Source organism: Hippocampus guttulatus, chromosome 12 (genome assembly GCF_054856545.1).
Source record: "Hippocampus guttulatus isolate MCC_2025c chromosome 12, RoL_Hgut_1.0, whole genome shotgun sequence".
Lineage (NCBI taxonomy): Eukaryota > Metazoa > Chordata > Actinopteri > Syngnathiformes > Syngnathidae > Hippocampus > Hippocampus guttulatus.
Window position 1 is genome coordinate 12,776,729 of NC_141272.1, and position 18,135 is coordinate 12,794,863.

An 18,135-nucleotide genomic window follows, 5' to 3' on the forward strand; every position below is an offset into this window, starting at 1 on the left:
AGCATATTCACAGTTTGCTTCACTTTGCCACATCCAATATGACTGCGGCGTCAACGTACTCAAGGCGGCGTCTTTGTATCCTGTTATTTAATGTTGTTTCTGATAAAAACGTGTTTACATTTAGCTTAAAAGGCACTCTACAAGATAGAATCAGCAGTGTTACGCGAATGAATGGAGCAAAGTAAGTGCTGTCTCATCTGTAGGGTATTACTTGACCCCCCCCCCCCCCAACCCCTCTCCCCCATGCCTCTCTCCCACGGTGTCATGCACGGATGCTTTTTTTCGGAGATGGGGTGGACTGGGACAGAAACGCTTTAAAAGGATGAGGCTACAGAACGATTATTATATGAATATGGACGGGGGGACGATGACGGAAGTGTCCCCAGGTTGCGGACGGAGAACGGACCGGCAAAATAAGGTAAAGTGCCTATCTCGACTTAAAACTTCACTTCAAAAGTACCACTGTTTTTACCCCGGCTCCTCCAGTAAAAGGCCCCCAACTGCTTCCCCTACTGGCAGCGCCGACCCCTCAGCTCTACATTATTGATGGAGCTTCTGTTGAATGTGCCTTTTGTTCCTCCATCAGCGGACGCAGAGCGCATCTCCCCTGCACAGGGAGGGGCGTCGAGTGGCCGCGAGCAGAGTTGGAGGAAGGGGGGAGTTAGGATGAGTGGGTAACCCAAGCCAGTCGCATCCTGCAGCGGTCTGTTGATCCATCACGTTAAGAGGTGACGCATCAATCATTAACAAGTAGCCCAGTTCTGAAAGAATGATGGAAAGCTAGACAAATAAGTGAAGATGAACTGACGCAAGATGATGCTAGCATTTATATCCCCCCACCCCCACCACCATTTATTCACAGCAAGGTAATTTTTCAAAATCAACATGAAAATGTGAACATTGTAAGTTTTTCTATTTTAGACTGCATGATTAAACTTGATGATTATCGGCTGTGTTTCGCCTTTTGTTTTGTTTTGTTTTTTAAATTCAGAGTGTGTGCGGCAGAGAGAGGGTGTGCCGGTTCCCTTTGAATGCTGATGGCGACGTGTGACTTAAAAAGTGCATGATAAACTGATCTAAGACAGGAATTTCTGAACTGACTGCTGTAAGTAGGCTTTCTTTTGACATTTTTTGAAGGGTCTTTGACTGTGTGGAGGGGTGCACCCCCACACGAGAAAAACAAATAAAACAAGAGTTGTTGTAATTTGTATGTTCATGAAGAAAAAAATAGCACCCCATAACATTGTACTTTATGAAAACCTACTGTAATGACATAATTAAATAAAATTTAAAAAAAAAAGAATACTGTTCTTGACGCACTGCATTAATTGAATGTTGCTCATTGGTGGTCGTGTTGTGCTTAACTTGGCCACCTGACCCGAACCGACACGACCAGATACTGCAACATAGACGACAATAAGCATTAGCATCAAGCTAGCGGAATGTGAAGTTACCCTGTGGTTGTTTTCAATAAGGTGTAATTGTCTTTGTTTCATGAAGGAAAGGAGGGGTGCCAACTCTACCAGGGTGTTAAAAGCGGTGCATATTTTAAACTTTTTTTTCTTCATCCAACTATATAGTGTGTGGAAGCTTGAGAAAGCCTTTGAGAGGATTTGAAGTGCAGGTATGTTGTAGAGTGGCTCAACATTCTAGTGCTCTGTGCCCCACCCCCCCCAAAGAGCTCCAGGTTGTTTGTCACAACAGCCTGAAGAAGACACACGACTATGGGTAAGGGATGTCATCACCTGTAGAAGCAAGGCACAACCAATCAATATGTTTAAAACCATCATCAATAAATACAACTACATTGTCATGGGTTGTACTGACGATGAACCCGCAAGGTATGCAGCACTTCGGCAATTCAAAGGACCAAATAGTGAAAGCAATCAAATTCTTTATACATTTAAATACTTATCAATACTTATGACTACATTCCACTCTATCAATGCCAAGTTTACAAGGACTGATTGGAGTCTAGGTATTTCTACACCACCTGGAAAAGCTGCTTTTGTTCCTTTTTAAAAAAAATTTTTTTTTACTGGGTCGCTGTTTGGTCACAAAATCTGTTGACTCTGCAGGATTCTGTTTGCCCTGCAATTGGCTGGCACACATGATGTGTTCATTGATGATGTGCGTGGCTCCGTGCTTCCCGTGATGACTTCAACGTGACATTTTGCTTTACCCGCAGCCGTCCACTTTCTCTGTCTTATTACTAAAGATGAATGGAATAACAAGACTTCCTCCACAGTGTGTCGTAACACTTTCACACCTCTCTCTATCCACACATGATTTTTCTTCCTATTATTTTATCTCCTGCACCGTCATCACGGCCAATATTCCAAGTCATGGCCCTCTGTGTTCGCGTGCCGGTCTTAAACTAGGCTACAGCTGCTTCATCCATTTTTCATGAAAACTGTCTGCTCAAGCTACACCGTAGCCTACAGACACACTCATGTGCCTTTTAATTAGAGTGGAAATGACAGAACAATTATTCATCCATCTGATCGAAAGGAACAAAAGAACCTAAGAAGCACCGAGAAAAGAGATTTTAGTTTTTCCACCCTTGTCTGACAATATGAAAGCGACAGTTTAAATGGCATCCATTCAAATACCGTTCACGATCACAAGACAGCATGAGTCGGCTGCTAAGATATCATAAAATATGGCCTGTCATTTTGCAACACGGGCGGCAGGTTCCCGACAAATTCTGAAGGCCCTAAACACTTTAAGAGGGCAAAGCCACTGAGTTCTCAAGGTCAGTGTCCATCCCTGTTGTTTTAATTAAATTACATGGAAGTCATAAAAGGAAGGCTTCATTGCAAGCGCACATTTACCATTACCTTAATGGAGTGAGCTCAGCTGGTCGTCTCCCCTCCATTCACGTTACAAAGTGGCTCATCTCGTCTCTCACACACACACACACACACACACACACACACACACACACACACATATAAATGCTGCAGACATAGTAAATAAGACTGCATTATCTTTGGAGAACCTTGTTAAAAAATTCTAATTAGTCTGCAATTATGCGTGTTTAATGCTTATTTTAGATCACCCATATAATTGCAATTTTTTTGTGAGAAAACACAGAGTGCATATCTCTCCTCGTGGTGATATATAGAGAATGAGAGATCTTCAATTGGATTTAAGTGGTCTTTAAATGTCTTAAATATGACTTTGTTAAATGATTTAACTGATTTAACTTAAATCTGTTGCTTAGCGTGTCATCACACCAGCTAAAATCTCTTGTGATCAAGTGAACTGTGGTGGTGGTGGTGGTGGGTGGTCTTAAAAATGTTTTTTAATGAAGTTAAAAATGGTGATTAGACCCCCTCCGGTGGAGAGTCATCACAAAAACTGCATGACTGTAAATACAGTACAGATTCTTCCCTGTAAATGCTCATACTGGACTAGTTACTGTCAGGAGACGGTGTGTGATTTGAGTTCATTTGAGTCTGTCACTGGAACACGCTCTGTATTTTTGTACATCTTGCAAGCTTTAATAGTCAATGTGTGTCATGCCCAACAACAACAACAACAACAAAAACACATCAGCAAGGCTTGTACAGTTTTTTGGGGTTTGCCACAAGATTGTTACCTTTTGAGGAGCATTCAGACTAATGATGTCGAGCACGCACCATGAAAGGAAGCCCATGATGAAAATAAATAAATAAGATAAGATAACCTTTATTTGTCCCACACTGGGGAAATTTGCAGTCTACAGCAGCAAAATTGGGGGGAGGTGGGGGGATAAAGTGTTTCATTGCACAAAATAAATGTTTCAGAAAAGAACTGTACACAGTTCAATATAAGTGCAATATAAAATAAAGCATGAGCAATATATTTGTAGAATAAATATAGTAAATTAGCAATAGCATAGAAAACAGCATAGGTGGCTGTGCTAAATGACTGTATTAGTGTATCGTCTGCAGCTTTATGTGAAACGTTGTTACAACATGTGTGCGACACAATGCAAGTCAAGAGCATGCATCTGGTTGATTAAATACACATGCAAAATGCTTTTTCGGATTTCGAGCGGACTAATGCGAACGAGTCAACTCCGGCTTGTATGAAATACCTCAACAAATAGATGCAGGCTGTTAGGAAGCACTCTTGATAAAGGTTCATGCAGATAATCTCGTGATCCGTGCATCGTGATCCATCCATTATCCAGAAAACAAGCTTTTTAAGTGCTTCCGCATACGCCATGTACCACCGCCAATTCTGCTCCGTTTAGCATGCTGACCCATTGTGAGCTCAGTTGCTTCAGCTTTTGATAAAAAAAATATTAAAAAAAGTAGCCGCCAGTCAAAATGGCCATTACACCTATCACAAAGAGGATGACCACAGCAATCCCCAGGCCCACCGGCATGCCCTTGCCATCAGACTGGCCGTCGCCGGACCGGGCTGTGTGCAGAAGGAAAGGAACGTAATACTTCACAGAGACACGGTTGCAACACAGGAAATTGTGGAATGTGATAATGAAAAAAGTTGCTTTTGTTTGCATAGCGGTGGGATGAGGGGGTGGGGGGGGGGGTACTTACCTTTCTTTTCTCCTGTTGTGACTGTTTCTCAGCAACAGCGATTTCCTGGCTCTGGAGCAATTTGACCTCCTGCGGATTAATAAGTCTTATCACAAACCATTTCAACTGATGTTTAGTGCAACTGTGTCCCCCGCCTCACTGATAATGCTCCACTGAGTACAATTCACATTAAAAGAAAAATATAGTTTACATTTTAATGGATGGTGCACGTCAATTCAGAGTGAAAATGACTCACTAATTTAAAAACGAGATCCACCATGTGAATTTCTGTGAACAAAATAAGACATTAGCTAAATGGATACATTGTCTCTGTCTACGTATGTATACAGTAATTCTTAACCTTGTTAGAGGTACCGAACCCAACTGGTTCATATGCAGATTCACCGAACTCTGAGTGAAAAATAAAAATATGATTCGAGAAGTGTTCCTTCAGTTTTATTGGTGCGACACTAGAGTTGCTCAACTTGGTATGACAAATCATGCAGATAGGACGCTGAGTCCCATCACGTTCCGTGATGCATGGGAATCCATGTTATACATATTCGTCTGACCAGTTTCTCTTTTTGCTCGACATAGCATGTGTTAAAACACTTTTTAAAAATTATAAAAATCACACGACGTACAATCACGACAGTCACACATTGACGACGAAGCGAACTAAATTTCCCACAGCACAGTGGATACATTGGTAGGAGAATGTTAGAGATGGGGCTACTAGGTAGGAGACAGAGAGGAAGGCCAAAGAGGAGATTCATGGATGCCGTGAGGGAAGACATGCAGGTAGTTGGAGTCAGAGTAGAGGATGCAGAGAACAGGGAAAGATGGAAAATAATGACTCGCTGTGGCAACCTCTGAAAAGGGACAAGCCGAAAGGAGAAGAAGAAGACTGATTGGACAAGCAATGTCATGTGACCATCTGCAGCAGTGATGGCCAAGTGGGCATGTCATAACTAAATGACATGTTGAGTCGGCCGTGTCTTAATTAACCTCCATGGCAGAGTCTCCGTCGAACCCCTGAGACTGATTCACCGAACACCTGGGGTTGGATCAAACCCAGGTTAAGAACCATTGATTGAGAGTAAGCTTTTGCTATTGAGTGGCCTCAGCTTTGCATCTCTGCTCTTTACATTTCATGTGGTTCTGTTGGCCTCATCAAGCTGCCATCTTCAGCTCTCACTTGAGCAGTTAGTTCGGAGCCGAGCGGGATGAGAATGACCACCTCTAAATCTGAAACCATGGTACTCAGTCAGAAAAATAATTACTGTGTTAAATGAAGACTGATTTCTTTCTTTTTTACTATTTTATTTACCTTATTTTCTGTCAAATTATTACTGTATACATTTTATGTTCAATAAACAAACCAAAAAAAAAAAAGGTGGAGTGCCCTCTCAAGTTGGGAGTGAGATGCTGCCCAAAGTGGGGTTCAAGGATCCTCGGCTCTTGTTCGTGAGTGAGGGAAGAATGGAATAGACGCATTGGTGCAGCGAAGCGGACTCTGGATCGGTCTGTCATAGGGAGGAAGGAGCCAAAAGACAAAGTTCTCACTTTACCAAGAAAGCTACGTTTCCACCCTCAGCTCTTGTCACGGGCTGCGAGTCGTCAACGAAAGAACAAAAGCACAAATGCAAGTGGCGGAAATAAGGTTCCCCTGCGAAGTGGCCGGTCTCTCTCAACATACAGTGAAAATCTCTCTAATCCACTAGGAGCTCAGAATAGAACTGCTGCTCTTTCGTATCAAGCGGAGACAGGTGAGGTGGCATGGGCATCTGCGAAATCAGAGGCTTGAGGAGTGAGGTTTTAATAACATGCACTGACAGCCCAAGTTGGTGTCCTTTACATTGGCTTAACTCTGTTGCTATGAACGTAGCATTTGAACATTTCACTCTAGGCAAGATGAATCATTTTACAATAAATGGCTGAGTCACAACGTCGGCGCTCAATGCACATTGTCACAAGTGCAATCAATCATTAAAATGTCTGGGGGGAAACACAAGCAAGCTTCACAAACATAATAGAAAATCTGCATCTCATCACACCAAAGTGCGGGTTCAATTCCAGCTCTGGCCTCCCTGTGTGGAGTTTGCATGTTCTCCCCAGGGCTGCGTGGGTATTCTCTGGGTACTCCGGTTTCCTCCCACATTCCAAAAACATGCATGGCAAGCTGATTGAACACTCCATATTGTCTCTAGGTGTGAGTGTGAGCATGAATGATTGTGCGTCTGTGTGTGCCCTGCGATTGGCTGGCAACTGGTTCAGGGTGTCCCCCGCCTACTGCTCGAAGACAGCTGGGATAGGCTCCAGCGCCCTCCGCGACCCTTGTGAGGATAAGCGGATCGGAAAATGGATGGATGGATGGATAAATGATGTTAGAGCATGGGTAGGGAACTCCGGTTCCTCAAGAGCCATCTCCTGCCTGTTTTGGATCCCGCCCTACTTCAACACACCTGATTCAAATGATCAGTTCATCAGCAAGCTCTGTCGAGGCCTGAAGCGATCATGAACAATTGAATCAGGCAGTGACGTGCGGTGAAATTCGAGACTGGTGAGGCACTCCTTCCCCGGAGTGAGGTCAAAAAATATGAAGCGGAAAAAGATTAGCCTTATTACAATTATGATCTACGATAAAACATGTCTCAAATAAGTTCACAATTGAATTTTGACCTTATTTGAGACATGTTTTATTCATCCATGGATGGATGGATGAATAAAATATGTTTCAAATAAAGTGAAGATGATCTTGTCAGCTGAGCCAGCTGGGAAGAGAAAACTCAGATGTCAAAATGAAGGATAGGAGTTTCCGTCAGCATGACGTGACTCCAAGCAGGGCATCTTCTTATCCATTCTTACTTTTGTGAAACAAGATATTAGTCACCCGAGGCAGGGGACCCCTTAGGTCTCGCTCCACTTGTTCCATTGTTCCTTGTGTGTGATGGAGACATACACGCACGTGAGGTCTAGACTTTTATCACATGGGTCATCGCGAAGGAGAATAAATTCAGTGGAAATTGGAAAGTTAATTTCCGGCAATAATACTGTAGCCGTTGGGAAATGTTTTAAAAAATATAAAATAAAATAAGAAAAACCAATCAATCCACATTACCTCTCCCGAAGTGAGGACTGAAAATGTTGAAATGGGCTGTTTGTTGAACACAAAAATATTGAACATTAACTCAACACATATTTTATGCATGTTTTAATAATAATACAATTATGTGGAACTGGCTGACATGAAAATATCAAACCACGTACCTATTTCTCATTGATTTGTTTTTTTTTAATGAATGACTTCTGTATAAAATAATGCACCACAAAAGTAGATGGATTTTCTCTGTATTAAATAATATTGTGTTAAAAACACATTGGATATAAAAGTATACGAGTGTATATTATTTTTCTTCAGCTGGACCTGGGGCCAAGTGGGAAGGAATGTTTAACAATTCCAAATACCACTCAGTTAGCTCAAACCCTTCAGGCAACTGCGAGTAAACAAAACTGTTGTCAAGAAAAGCCAAGGAGAACAACTGCACTTTATTTTCTGTTCATCAGCCGCATCTCGATGTAGAGGATGGGTTGCATACGTGTGTAACCATATTATCTCAGTTTGTTTGCACTTCCCCTTGTAACAACTTTTTTAAAAATTCATTTTTTGCACTGGTTATAGGTTACGTTAAGGCCAAGAAGAGAATGTTTTGAAATGATTTCGCTCGGTCTCAATAGTTTCCAGATCACAAGAGCTGACTTTTGAACAGTGGTGTGTAAATATCTTTTTATTATCCACTCTATGTAAATATAAGTATGTTACACATTGTGATGGGTGATTATAATAATTGTATTAATTTTCCAAATACAGTGATCCCTCGCTATTTCGCGGTTCGTTTATCGCGGATTCGGTGCATCGCGGATTTTTTCAAACATATTCATAAAAAATTGTATATATATATATATATATATATACACACACAGTATACCTGTATATATATATATATATATACACACAGTATACCTGTGTATATATATATATATATATATATATATACATACACACACACAGTATAACTGTATATATATATATATATATATATATATATATCTTTTCAAATACAGAGTACAGTACTGTATATGTTGCTCTATGTGACTCGCTGTTGGTTTTCAGCTTCTCACGGACTGTTTGCGGACTTTTTGCGGACTTAAAAAAAATATTATTTTTATTTTTTTACCAGTATATGTTAATTGGTCGCTACTTCACAGATTTTCGTTTATCGCAGGTGGTTTTGGTCCCCATTAACCGCAATAAATGAGGGATTACTGTAGTATCATATAATCATCATCATTACCATAACCAAAATGGTATATACTGTTAAATAACAGCTTTACATACAGAACTGAACAACAAAAATAGTTTATATTATGTATTATATTATTAATGTTGCGCTGTTTTAACATACATACACATTAACATTTTTTTATTTAAAGCATTCAACAGTTACAACAGAAATCTAAGTTGTTTGAAGGTGTTTTTAGAAAGTCTATAGTTTAATTTTTTTTAAAGAATCTCAAAAAATTATATTATCGATTGATAATTAGAAAACAAAACAAAAAACAAAAACAAAACAACAACCTATTTTTGATCATGCTTCTTCTACACTTTATGGTTGGTCAGCATTATAATAACGGCATGGATCCACCCATCTTAATAGTTCTTAATAGTTATAAAAATCCAAACTATCTAACCTGAAGATCCATTTTCTTCTTTTCTTTTTTTTCTGATATGTATTGAGAATATAATCCTTCATCAGATGTCAATAATGTAGGCGGCACACAACACCTGAAACACACATTTAATGATGTGTGTGCAAATTAATTCACTACAGTGTGTTTATAATTTAATGTGTTCATTTAAAAGCAGGGTTCCAAGCTCCTGAGGCTGCAGCAGCCGAGGAGGATGGTGGGAGGCGTGTCTTCTGCAGGAGATGCAGCGACAGCAGCACGAAGCCGACGCTAATCCCGCCCAGGATGACCACGCCTGAGATCAGCGCTGTGGTCATCGGATTCATCGGCTGTGAGGGGTCGCCTGCCACTGTAAGGTAAAACGTAATGTGTGGCCAATAGAAGAAACTTGAAACAGATGCTTTGACATGAAACTTATCGCGACGTCGCTTTGTTGTTTTACTGCCAGAAAAACATGCCAAAAACAAACAAAACCTAACATTTTCCTAATAATCCCTTGTTGTCAATCTGAACATCCCAAAAAGGTCTCACACTTTTTGTGTGTTTGTTTCATCAATGTTGTGGAAGGCTGCTTACCAAGCTGAGTGTTGTTGGTGGGGGTATCATCTGGAATAAAAAACACAATTGGTTATATTTTAAATTCAGGTAGTTTGTGTCGCATAAAATAACACCAAAATAAACATGAAGGGTAAAAAAATAATAATAATTTGAAGACAGATTGTAATAGGGTGAACTCTTGCTATTAGCAAGGGTTAGGGACCAAGCCTGCCCCCCTACCCCCTACGTCAGTTTGCCAAAAATTAGACACCCTCCTAAAAATGAATTGATTAAAGCGGATCAGAAAATGAACGGATGGATCTAGTTTATTGAATCTGCGATCTGCATTTTATTCCAAATGACAGAATCAGCATTGTCCTCAGAAAAACCATTTCAGTTGGGCTCTACTGTTCACACTGTCAATATGTTACATTTTACCATCATACTCGGCTATATTTATCATTTCTGATGTACCGATGGCACAAACGAAAAGAATGGAGAGTGCGTGGGTGCAGTCAGTGAATGGGGTGACCGATCATTCCCTGTCAATGTGGCCACATTTCTGCCTTATTAGTGCGCATTTCCTCTCTTTGTGGCAATGCGCTTTGTCCTTGTTTTTGTGGTTCAGTGAAAAGAGAACGAGAAGCATTTGGAGCTTAAAAACCCGATACAGGGTGATTCTTTTTCCTTTGCGGCGTGTCAGTTGAATGATCTACTTCAGTCGCAGAGACCACGCAGACCTCTGCTGTGACAGTAATATTAAGAACAATATGAAACAGGCACAGCAACAAGGGTTCAGCACATCCATAGATACCAAAACATCAGTGAATGAATCAATTGTCTTACAGATTGGTTCTGCTGGCACTGCATACCGTATTTTCCGGACTATAAGTCGCAGTTTTTTTCATAGTTTGGCTGGGGGTGCGACTTATACTCTGGAGCGATTTATGGGTGAAATTATTAACACATTATTATATCATTTCACATGTTATTTTCACATTAAACCACCACGATGAGTCTGACGTAAGCGATGTAGAAGAGGAAGCGCTGCATCTTCTACCTCCGGAGTTGTTGGAGTTGCTTTAAAGTGACACAGAGGATGAAGATTCCATTGGATTTAGTGATTTGGAGTGACACAGATGGTTTGGTGAACTTGTTAGCATGTTCTTTATGCCATAGTTATCTGAATAACTCTTAATATGTTACTTGAACATACCAGGCACGTTCTCAGTTCGTTGTTTCAGCGTGTTGTTTTCGATTGAATTTTTATTTTAAATTGCCTTTCAAGATGGCATGTATGTTCTTGCTGTTGGATTTTATCAAATAAATTTCCCCCCAAAATGCGATTTATACTCCAGTGCGATTTATGTCTTTTTTTTCCTTCTTAATAATGCATTTTTTGGCTGGTGCGATTTATAATCCGGAGCGACGTATAATCTGAAAAATACGGTACATACCGAATATGTTGGACCTTATATCTAAACATCAGTTGAAAGAGTGAGTTCGTACCACTCCTGGTGATGATAGGTCCGGCGCTAAGAACGGCGTTGCCACTGGCAGCCGGAGGCGAACCGAGGCCGGCCCCTTCGTCTCGCTTTCTTCGCCGCCCGCAGATCTGCCAAACACAAAATCGGTCATCCCGGGATGGTAATGTCAGGCCCTGCGGCGGCGATGACGACATACCGGCATCAGCATTATGCAGTCGTCACTTTTACACAGCTTGGTGACGCAGTGCAGGAACACCGTGGACATCTTCTGGTGCCGGTGCTTCACAAAGCGGAAAACCTCAAAGGAAAAACGTCCCATCTGACTCTTGCCATTCTCAAAAACGGTGGTCTGAGGGTCTTTGTAGCAGCTGCGCCGAGACGGAGAGAAAGCCACGCATATGCGATATGACGTTCTGACATTGTTGCATTCAGCAGAGGCGGCCATGAATGGCTAATAGCTCCCCCTTTTGTTCGTGCGCGGACAAGTCACATTACCCCAGGAAAAGGTCGTAGCGGAGTTCATCATTAGGATTCCCTGAGGGGGTGGTGTAACAGTAGTCCATCAAGATGTTCCAACTGCAGGGGGACAAAACTATGAGATTGGGATGCCAGATAGCCATCTGACTACACATGGGAAAGCACACACGGGCCTTTCTCCGTCTGTCACGGCCTGGCGCCTCGGTGTCGTATAATATCATAATGGCTGCGCGTCAATGCCGTCGACCATTGACTTATTTTCATTCACGTCACATCTTTAGAATTTTGTCGGCGTTAAATAACCCCATCGCGGTACCGTTTGTCCAGGTTTGTGGCCTTGACTGCGGCAAACACTCTGGTCTTCAAAGCCAGACCGGCCATGGGGATGGAGAGCATTTGATTGTATGTTGAATCCTACACAAAAAGATATTTTGAATGAGACATAATTTGCATTTGTTTCCCTGAAGTGTTTGTAAAAATGTCAGTATTGACTATTTTTAACTGTTTTTACATTTCAGTTGTCAGTAAATATGCAGTACAGGGCCTCAGCCTAACTGTTTATATATTGATTTTATTTTTTTTTAACGAGTACCATAGTAGCCCCAAACACTAACTTTTACGGGCACAAGAGTTCAGGGGCACACACTGCAAATTGAATTGTCGAAATGTTCACATTCCCGCTGTCCTTTACTATATTACTCATAAATGTGCTGGAGCGTGGAGCAGGAGTTTGTCAGCAACAACAACAACAAAATACTCAAGAACAAAGAAAATCAGCAAATGTACTGGTTGCACATGCATGACAAGATGACATTTTTACTTGAACTGTCACAAATTTTAGGGGCAGTCTGAAGCCCTGCTCAGTAGATGGAATTACCCTAATTTATTGCAATTGAAAAAATATTTTAGGAAAATAATACTAATGATGACAATAGGGATGCTGCTTCTGAGATATTTGTTGTACTTCACACCAAAGAAAAACAATATTTGATTTTGGGGGAAGTAAGAAATAATAGTGTAGACTTAAATTCAATGTTCAATTTTTAATCTGGTGTATTTTTTTGTTGTTGTTGTTATCAATTTTCACTGTAGCATTTTTCATATGAGACTACAATAGAAAAAAATTAATTACAGGTAGTTATAAAATGAGAGTTTTAAACCAGAATAGCAATTGCCAGACACATTTTCTGTTAGCATTACTAGTCCTGCCGTTGCAAAAAAAAAAAAAAAGATACAATAAGCTTCAGCTTTTCAGAGGTAATCAAAAATTAATGACAGAAAAAAAGAATGAAATATGTGACAAATGTGTTTTTTTTCCATGATTGATTTTTAACATAGTTTAAACATTATTTTAAAAGTAAATGTACGTTTTGTGACTTAATAATCATAATCATCATCTTTATAGCTGTCTATAGTGTTGTCATAGTTATGAGCCTCCGAAGGTATAATTGGACCTCCAATGGTCAACTATTTTATTGATCCCTGCGGCAGACATACAATTTCTTTTCAAATGGCTTTTTCAATTCATATTCATTGTAACGATCTTGTTAATGTTTCTTCATTACGCATTCACATCTATACTGTATATCAGTGTTATGGCAAAACATGATGGAAATCAAATTCATGGAGAGGAACCAAACTCCAGAACAAATGAAGTTTAAAAAAATTTGAGGGCGTTGGGGTGAATTGCTGCTGCAAACCAAAGAGAAATAAGGTGATCTACACCTGTAGGAAATAGGTATGAACTTGGGCAAATATTGATTCTTTTGCAAACACAACAAAAGTCTCGACTTGAAGTCGAAAAGGTTTTGTGCAAAAAAAAGCAAGGCAAGGCTCTCTCACTCACGTTGTACAGCATGAGACTCAGCGTGCTCACAAACGTGCCGTTGCTGTCCTTGACGGATATTGCGACTGACGAGCTGTGAAAAGATAAGGCGGGTGAGCTCGGGTGCGATTCATAATAAACGCAAGTGTTGGAAATTAACAAAAAGACTTCATGGCTTCATCTCACCTCAAGGTTTTACACCGCAGCTCTTGTATTACTGGTACTCCAGAAATCGTGTTGAACTACTGTACATCAACATGTTTGTCAACTAAAGGTGATGTTTGAATCAAAATACGACTTATAAAAAGTGAGGCAGATTGGGCAGAACAAGTCGTGCAGCGGACGACTTGAAATGATCTTTATACACTGCACAGAGAATTAGCAATTGGTCTGTCACACTTCAAGTTGTCCCGGAGTTCACATGAATGGATGTAATTATTCCAATTATTTAGTTTTTTTTTTTTTAAAGCATCAGAGTCACGGGCGGGGTGGCGCCTATTGTAGCTGACTTTGAGCGAGAGGCGGGATATACCCTGAATTGGTCCCCAGCCAATTGCAGGGTACACAGAGACAAGCAGCCATTCACACTGGCATTCATATCCAAGGTCAAATTAGTTCAAGTTCAAGTTCAAGTCAACTTTATTGTCGAATGTGCTACATGTGCAACATACAGCACAGATAAATTTGATTCCTCCCAACCACAGGAGAGAGAGAGGAGCCGCTGCGGGTGCCCGCGCCGCCATCAAATTCACCATCAGATTCTCAAAGCGTGTCACGTGTGCCACTCTCTTTATGTGGGCTCCCCCTGGTGGCATGTGACAGTATCACTGAATGAATCAAAATGTGTTACGGTGGCTCTTCAACTTTTTTTTTTTCAATTCATTTGAATCCAATCCATTTGGTACACTTCACTTGTATTTAACTTTTTTTGTCCAATCCATTTGCAACTCACCATTTGCTTTATTTCAAGGTAGCTTCTACTTAACATTTATGTGCAATACATTTTAATTAAATCATTTTTAAGTCGATTTTTTTCCCCTCCATATGTTAATGTGAATGCAGTGTTAATGGTCAAACTGCTTAATGTTCCAGTGGCTGTCATTGATATCGTATTGTATTCTAATGTTGGTCACTTTGGAAATATTGTCCGAGGTTGGTACAAAAAGTTTGAGAACCATAGATTTAGAGTCGTCAATGAAAATACATGCATGTTTTCGGGTGGTGGAAACAAGCCGGCGTGCCTGGGAGAAATCCAAGCAAGCTACAAGCAAAAAAATGTTGACCATTGTTTTCCAAAGTAAAAGCAGATGTTTGCAAATGTCTTATTTTCATCAAACAGGATCAGTCTGGTGTTGTGGAAGACAGAAATTGGAGAATATTTGTTGTTGAGAGGCTGAAATATCAGGATTTGGACAATTTGATGTTAAACAATACCTCTAAACAATTAAATGATCAGCAAAATCGTCGATTAATCGAATAATTGTTGCCCCTCTCATGGACTAGCACATAGAGTTTGTATCCTATCCATAGCGAGAACAAAACATTTTTTTGTTTTCTTTCCACACCACATTCTGAGTCGACAACAGTCCACAATGTCTTCATTTGATGAAGAATTTAACATTCCTATAGTTATAAATCCAGATTGATGAAAACATAAGAATTGCAGAAAAAAAGTCCAACTTACGATGCCAACTCTGAGTTATTGACCAAGTACTCCAGTGGGTAGCTGCAGCTGAATTTGTATAACAAACCAGGGAGGTAGCTGATGATTGTCGGCGGGTCGGGGGAGTCTACAAAGCCGGAGATGTTCCCGATTTGTACCAGCGACATGTTCCCGTAAGCGTTGGGCCCGAGCGCTGTGCTGACCTGCATAGAGAGCGAGAGTCGTGTCGCTTGTGGCCATGACAATAAACAACATAATGAAGCTAACTTATTGATTTAATCAAAACAAAATGGCTCTGTGTGTGTGTGCGTGTGCGTGCGCGTGCGCGTGACCGTGCGCGTGCGTGCACGCTGTCTACCTCCAGGCTGTTGCCACAAGCTTCCAGGGTGCTGAGTCCGATGGTGAACAGCACAACCGTGGGGAAGGTGTTGTTGTTGATGAAGCCACGGCACTGGGTGTCGCCATGGTGACCGTTGAGGGCCAGGTCCGTGTCCGTGTAGCCAGAGAACAGCACGGGGCAGAAGTTGATCTTCACCGTGATGGTCTGCACGCCGCAGTACACGCTGATGTCCCGCTCGCCTTACAAACAACAAAAGCTCTTTGTACTGTGAGTATTACTTGATGCTGCGATTGGCTGGCAGCCGGTTCAGGGTGTCCCCCGCCTACTGCCCGAAGACGGCTGGGGTAGGCTCCAGCAACCCCCCCCCGCGACCCTTGTGAGCTTTAAGTGGATCAGAAAAACGAATGAATGGATGGATATTACTTAATGAACACGTCTTCAAGCTCCCGGGAGCACAAATCTACCCAAATACATCATGTATGACCATAACATTAACATATACTGTACTGTATAAAACAAGTTTGAGACGATAGATATGAAGTTTTGCCAGCAAACATATTGACTGGAACAGTCTTTTGCCAAGACACTATGTGAAGCAAAATAAGATTTCATCATTAGACTCCCAGAATAAATAAAAGAAGCACTAATCTACTGTAAACTGCAAAGTCAGTTCATTCAACGTCTGGGGATTAAAAATGTGTACATATTTTTAAAATTCTTGGACAGTCGTGTAATTCTTGTTCTAATTTATTCTGCACTCCGACACCACTGAAAGAAAAAACAATTCTGTTTGACATAATTTTTTTAATTTTTTTTTTGCTTTTTCAAACATATCACAACCTCGAAATGTATAAATGCCTTCCTTTGTTTGAAACAGGTTCTGACTATTCATTGGAAATATATTTTTATAATATAATATACTGTATTATTTAACATGTAAAATTAGTTATGAATAAGTATACGACTTAAAGATACATGATACAGAGTTTTGAAAAGTGAGGTTCAGGAGCCGAACCTAATTGTATGTTTTTATGATTTGTTTTTCTTTTATCCATTAAAGTGTATTAAATCTTTTAATATGGTCTAGCACCCCTCCTTCTTAAAATATTCGAAATGATGAGGCCTACTTGCCAGTGTGATGGAGTGCACACTCTTGATGCAGCGATTGCCTGATAACCGATTTACTGAAATGCACTCTTAATAGAATAACTTTTTTTTAAATCATATTTTCCAGCAGACTCTGGGAGATATAGAATACGGAATTTACATTTCTGTACATTCTCAGGTGTTTTTTCAAAACAGTCTTGTCATAGCAGTAGTACGGCACCATCTCCTAATATCCGGTACGAGAGCTGTATCTAATATTCTGCCTCTACCAAGGTAGATTCACAAGGAAGATTTTCACTTTTGATTGATACTGTCAGAGCACTGTCAATTTCGCAATAGTTTATAACTCAGGTGTCAAACTCAAGGCCCGAGGGCCATATCTGGCCCTCCACATCATTTTATGTGGCCCGTGAAAACAAATCAAACATGTCAACTTCCATGATGCTTGCTAAAATCTCTCCCAAAATGTAAAATTCTCATGTAATAAATAACAGACATATTGTAAGCATTTTCTTGTGACCAAACCCCTCATGACAGTAACTTAAACAATAGTGGAATAAACCGTAATTATTGAACTTTTATATGGTTTCAGTCTTAATGGCCCTCCAAGGGAAACGGAAACTAAAATGCGGCCCACGACAAAAATTAGTTTGACACCCCTGGTTTATCACATTAGCAAATATAGTGGCTTTACAGTGGTACGTTATGGTACTGTAATTTAATTCAGAAAGTGAAGATCGTATACTAGGTTCGTTAAACTCAAAGAAAAATCGCCACCTAATTTTTGAAAGATACATTTTAGATTGATTCACTATTATATTACATCTCTTTCTCTCTCGCTCTCTCTCTCTCTCTTCAATACTGTATACCCTTGTGAGGATAAGCCAATTCGAAAATAGATGGATGTTTTCAATATTTTTTAAAAGGACAGCTCATTAAGTATAAAGATGTTCCTCACGTACTTGTGTCACTTTGTATTCAAACAAAAATCATGCAAATCATGAAATATTTGGCTGTGTGTGGTGAATCTACATAATCCTGAGTCCACTTTTTTAATTCAACCGTGAAAATAAAATAACATGAATGAACTTCACAAGATCCTCTGAGTGGCACAGTACACGTCGACAATACCGCAATCAACAACAATCAAAATTTGACAGAATTCTGTGTATTTGATATGTAACGCGGTCGTGATGCTGCGGCGGAGGGGCGCATGTCATCCTCACCAGGAAACCTGCTGTGGTGGCTGGCGTCACAATTGTATCCGTTAAACTGCGCCGACACCGACGCAACGCCGCTCATCAGGAGTAGGACGAGGAAGCACGATGGCGTCATTTGGGCACCCGCGAAACGTTTGGCCGCCGTCATTTTCAGAGGGTCAACATGGCGTGCCTCGCGTTCCCCCCGGGCGGACGCTCAAA

At 40.6% G+C, this 18,135-nt stretch overlaps 1 protein-coding gene across 1 annotated transcript; it reads right to left on the reverse strand.

Annotated features, from left to right (window-relative positions):
* Positions 1-9,224: 9,224 nt before the first annotated feature.
* Positions 9,225-18,101, reverse strand: zpld1b (zona pellucida-like domain containing 1b). The gene is made up of 10 exons (XM_086125771.1): positions 17,941-18,101; positions 15,626-15,846; positions 15,289-15,470; positions 13,626-13,698; positions 12,096-12,193; positions 11,798-11,878; positions 11,499-11,670; positions 11,325-11,430; positions 9,855-9,884; positions 9,225-9,627 (listed from the first exon to the last, which is right to left on the reverse strand). Exons 1-10 carry the CDS (start codon positions 18,080-18,082, stop codon positions 9,443-9,445), a joined length of 1,290 nt encoding a protein of 429 aa, XP_085981897.1. The 5' UTR covers positions 18,083-18,101; the 3' UTR covers positions 9,225-9,442.
* Between the last annotated feature and the right edge of the window lie 34 nt (positions 18,102-18,135).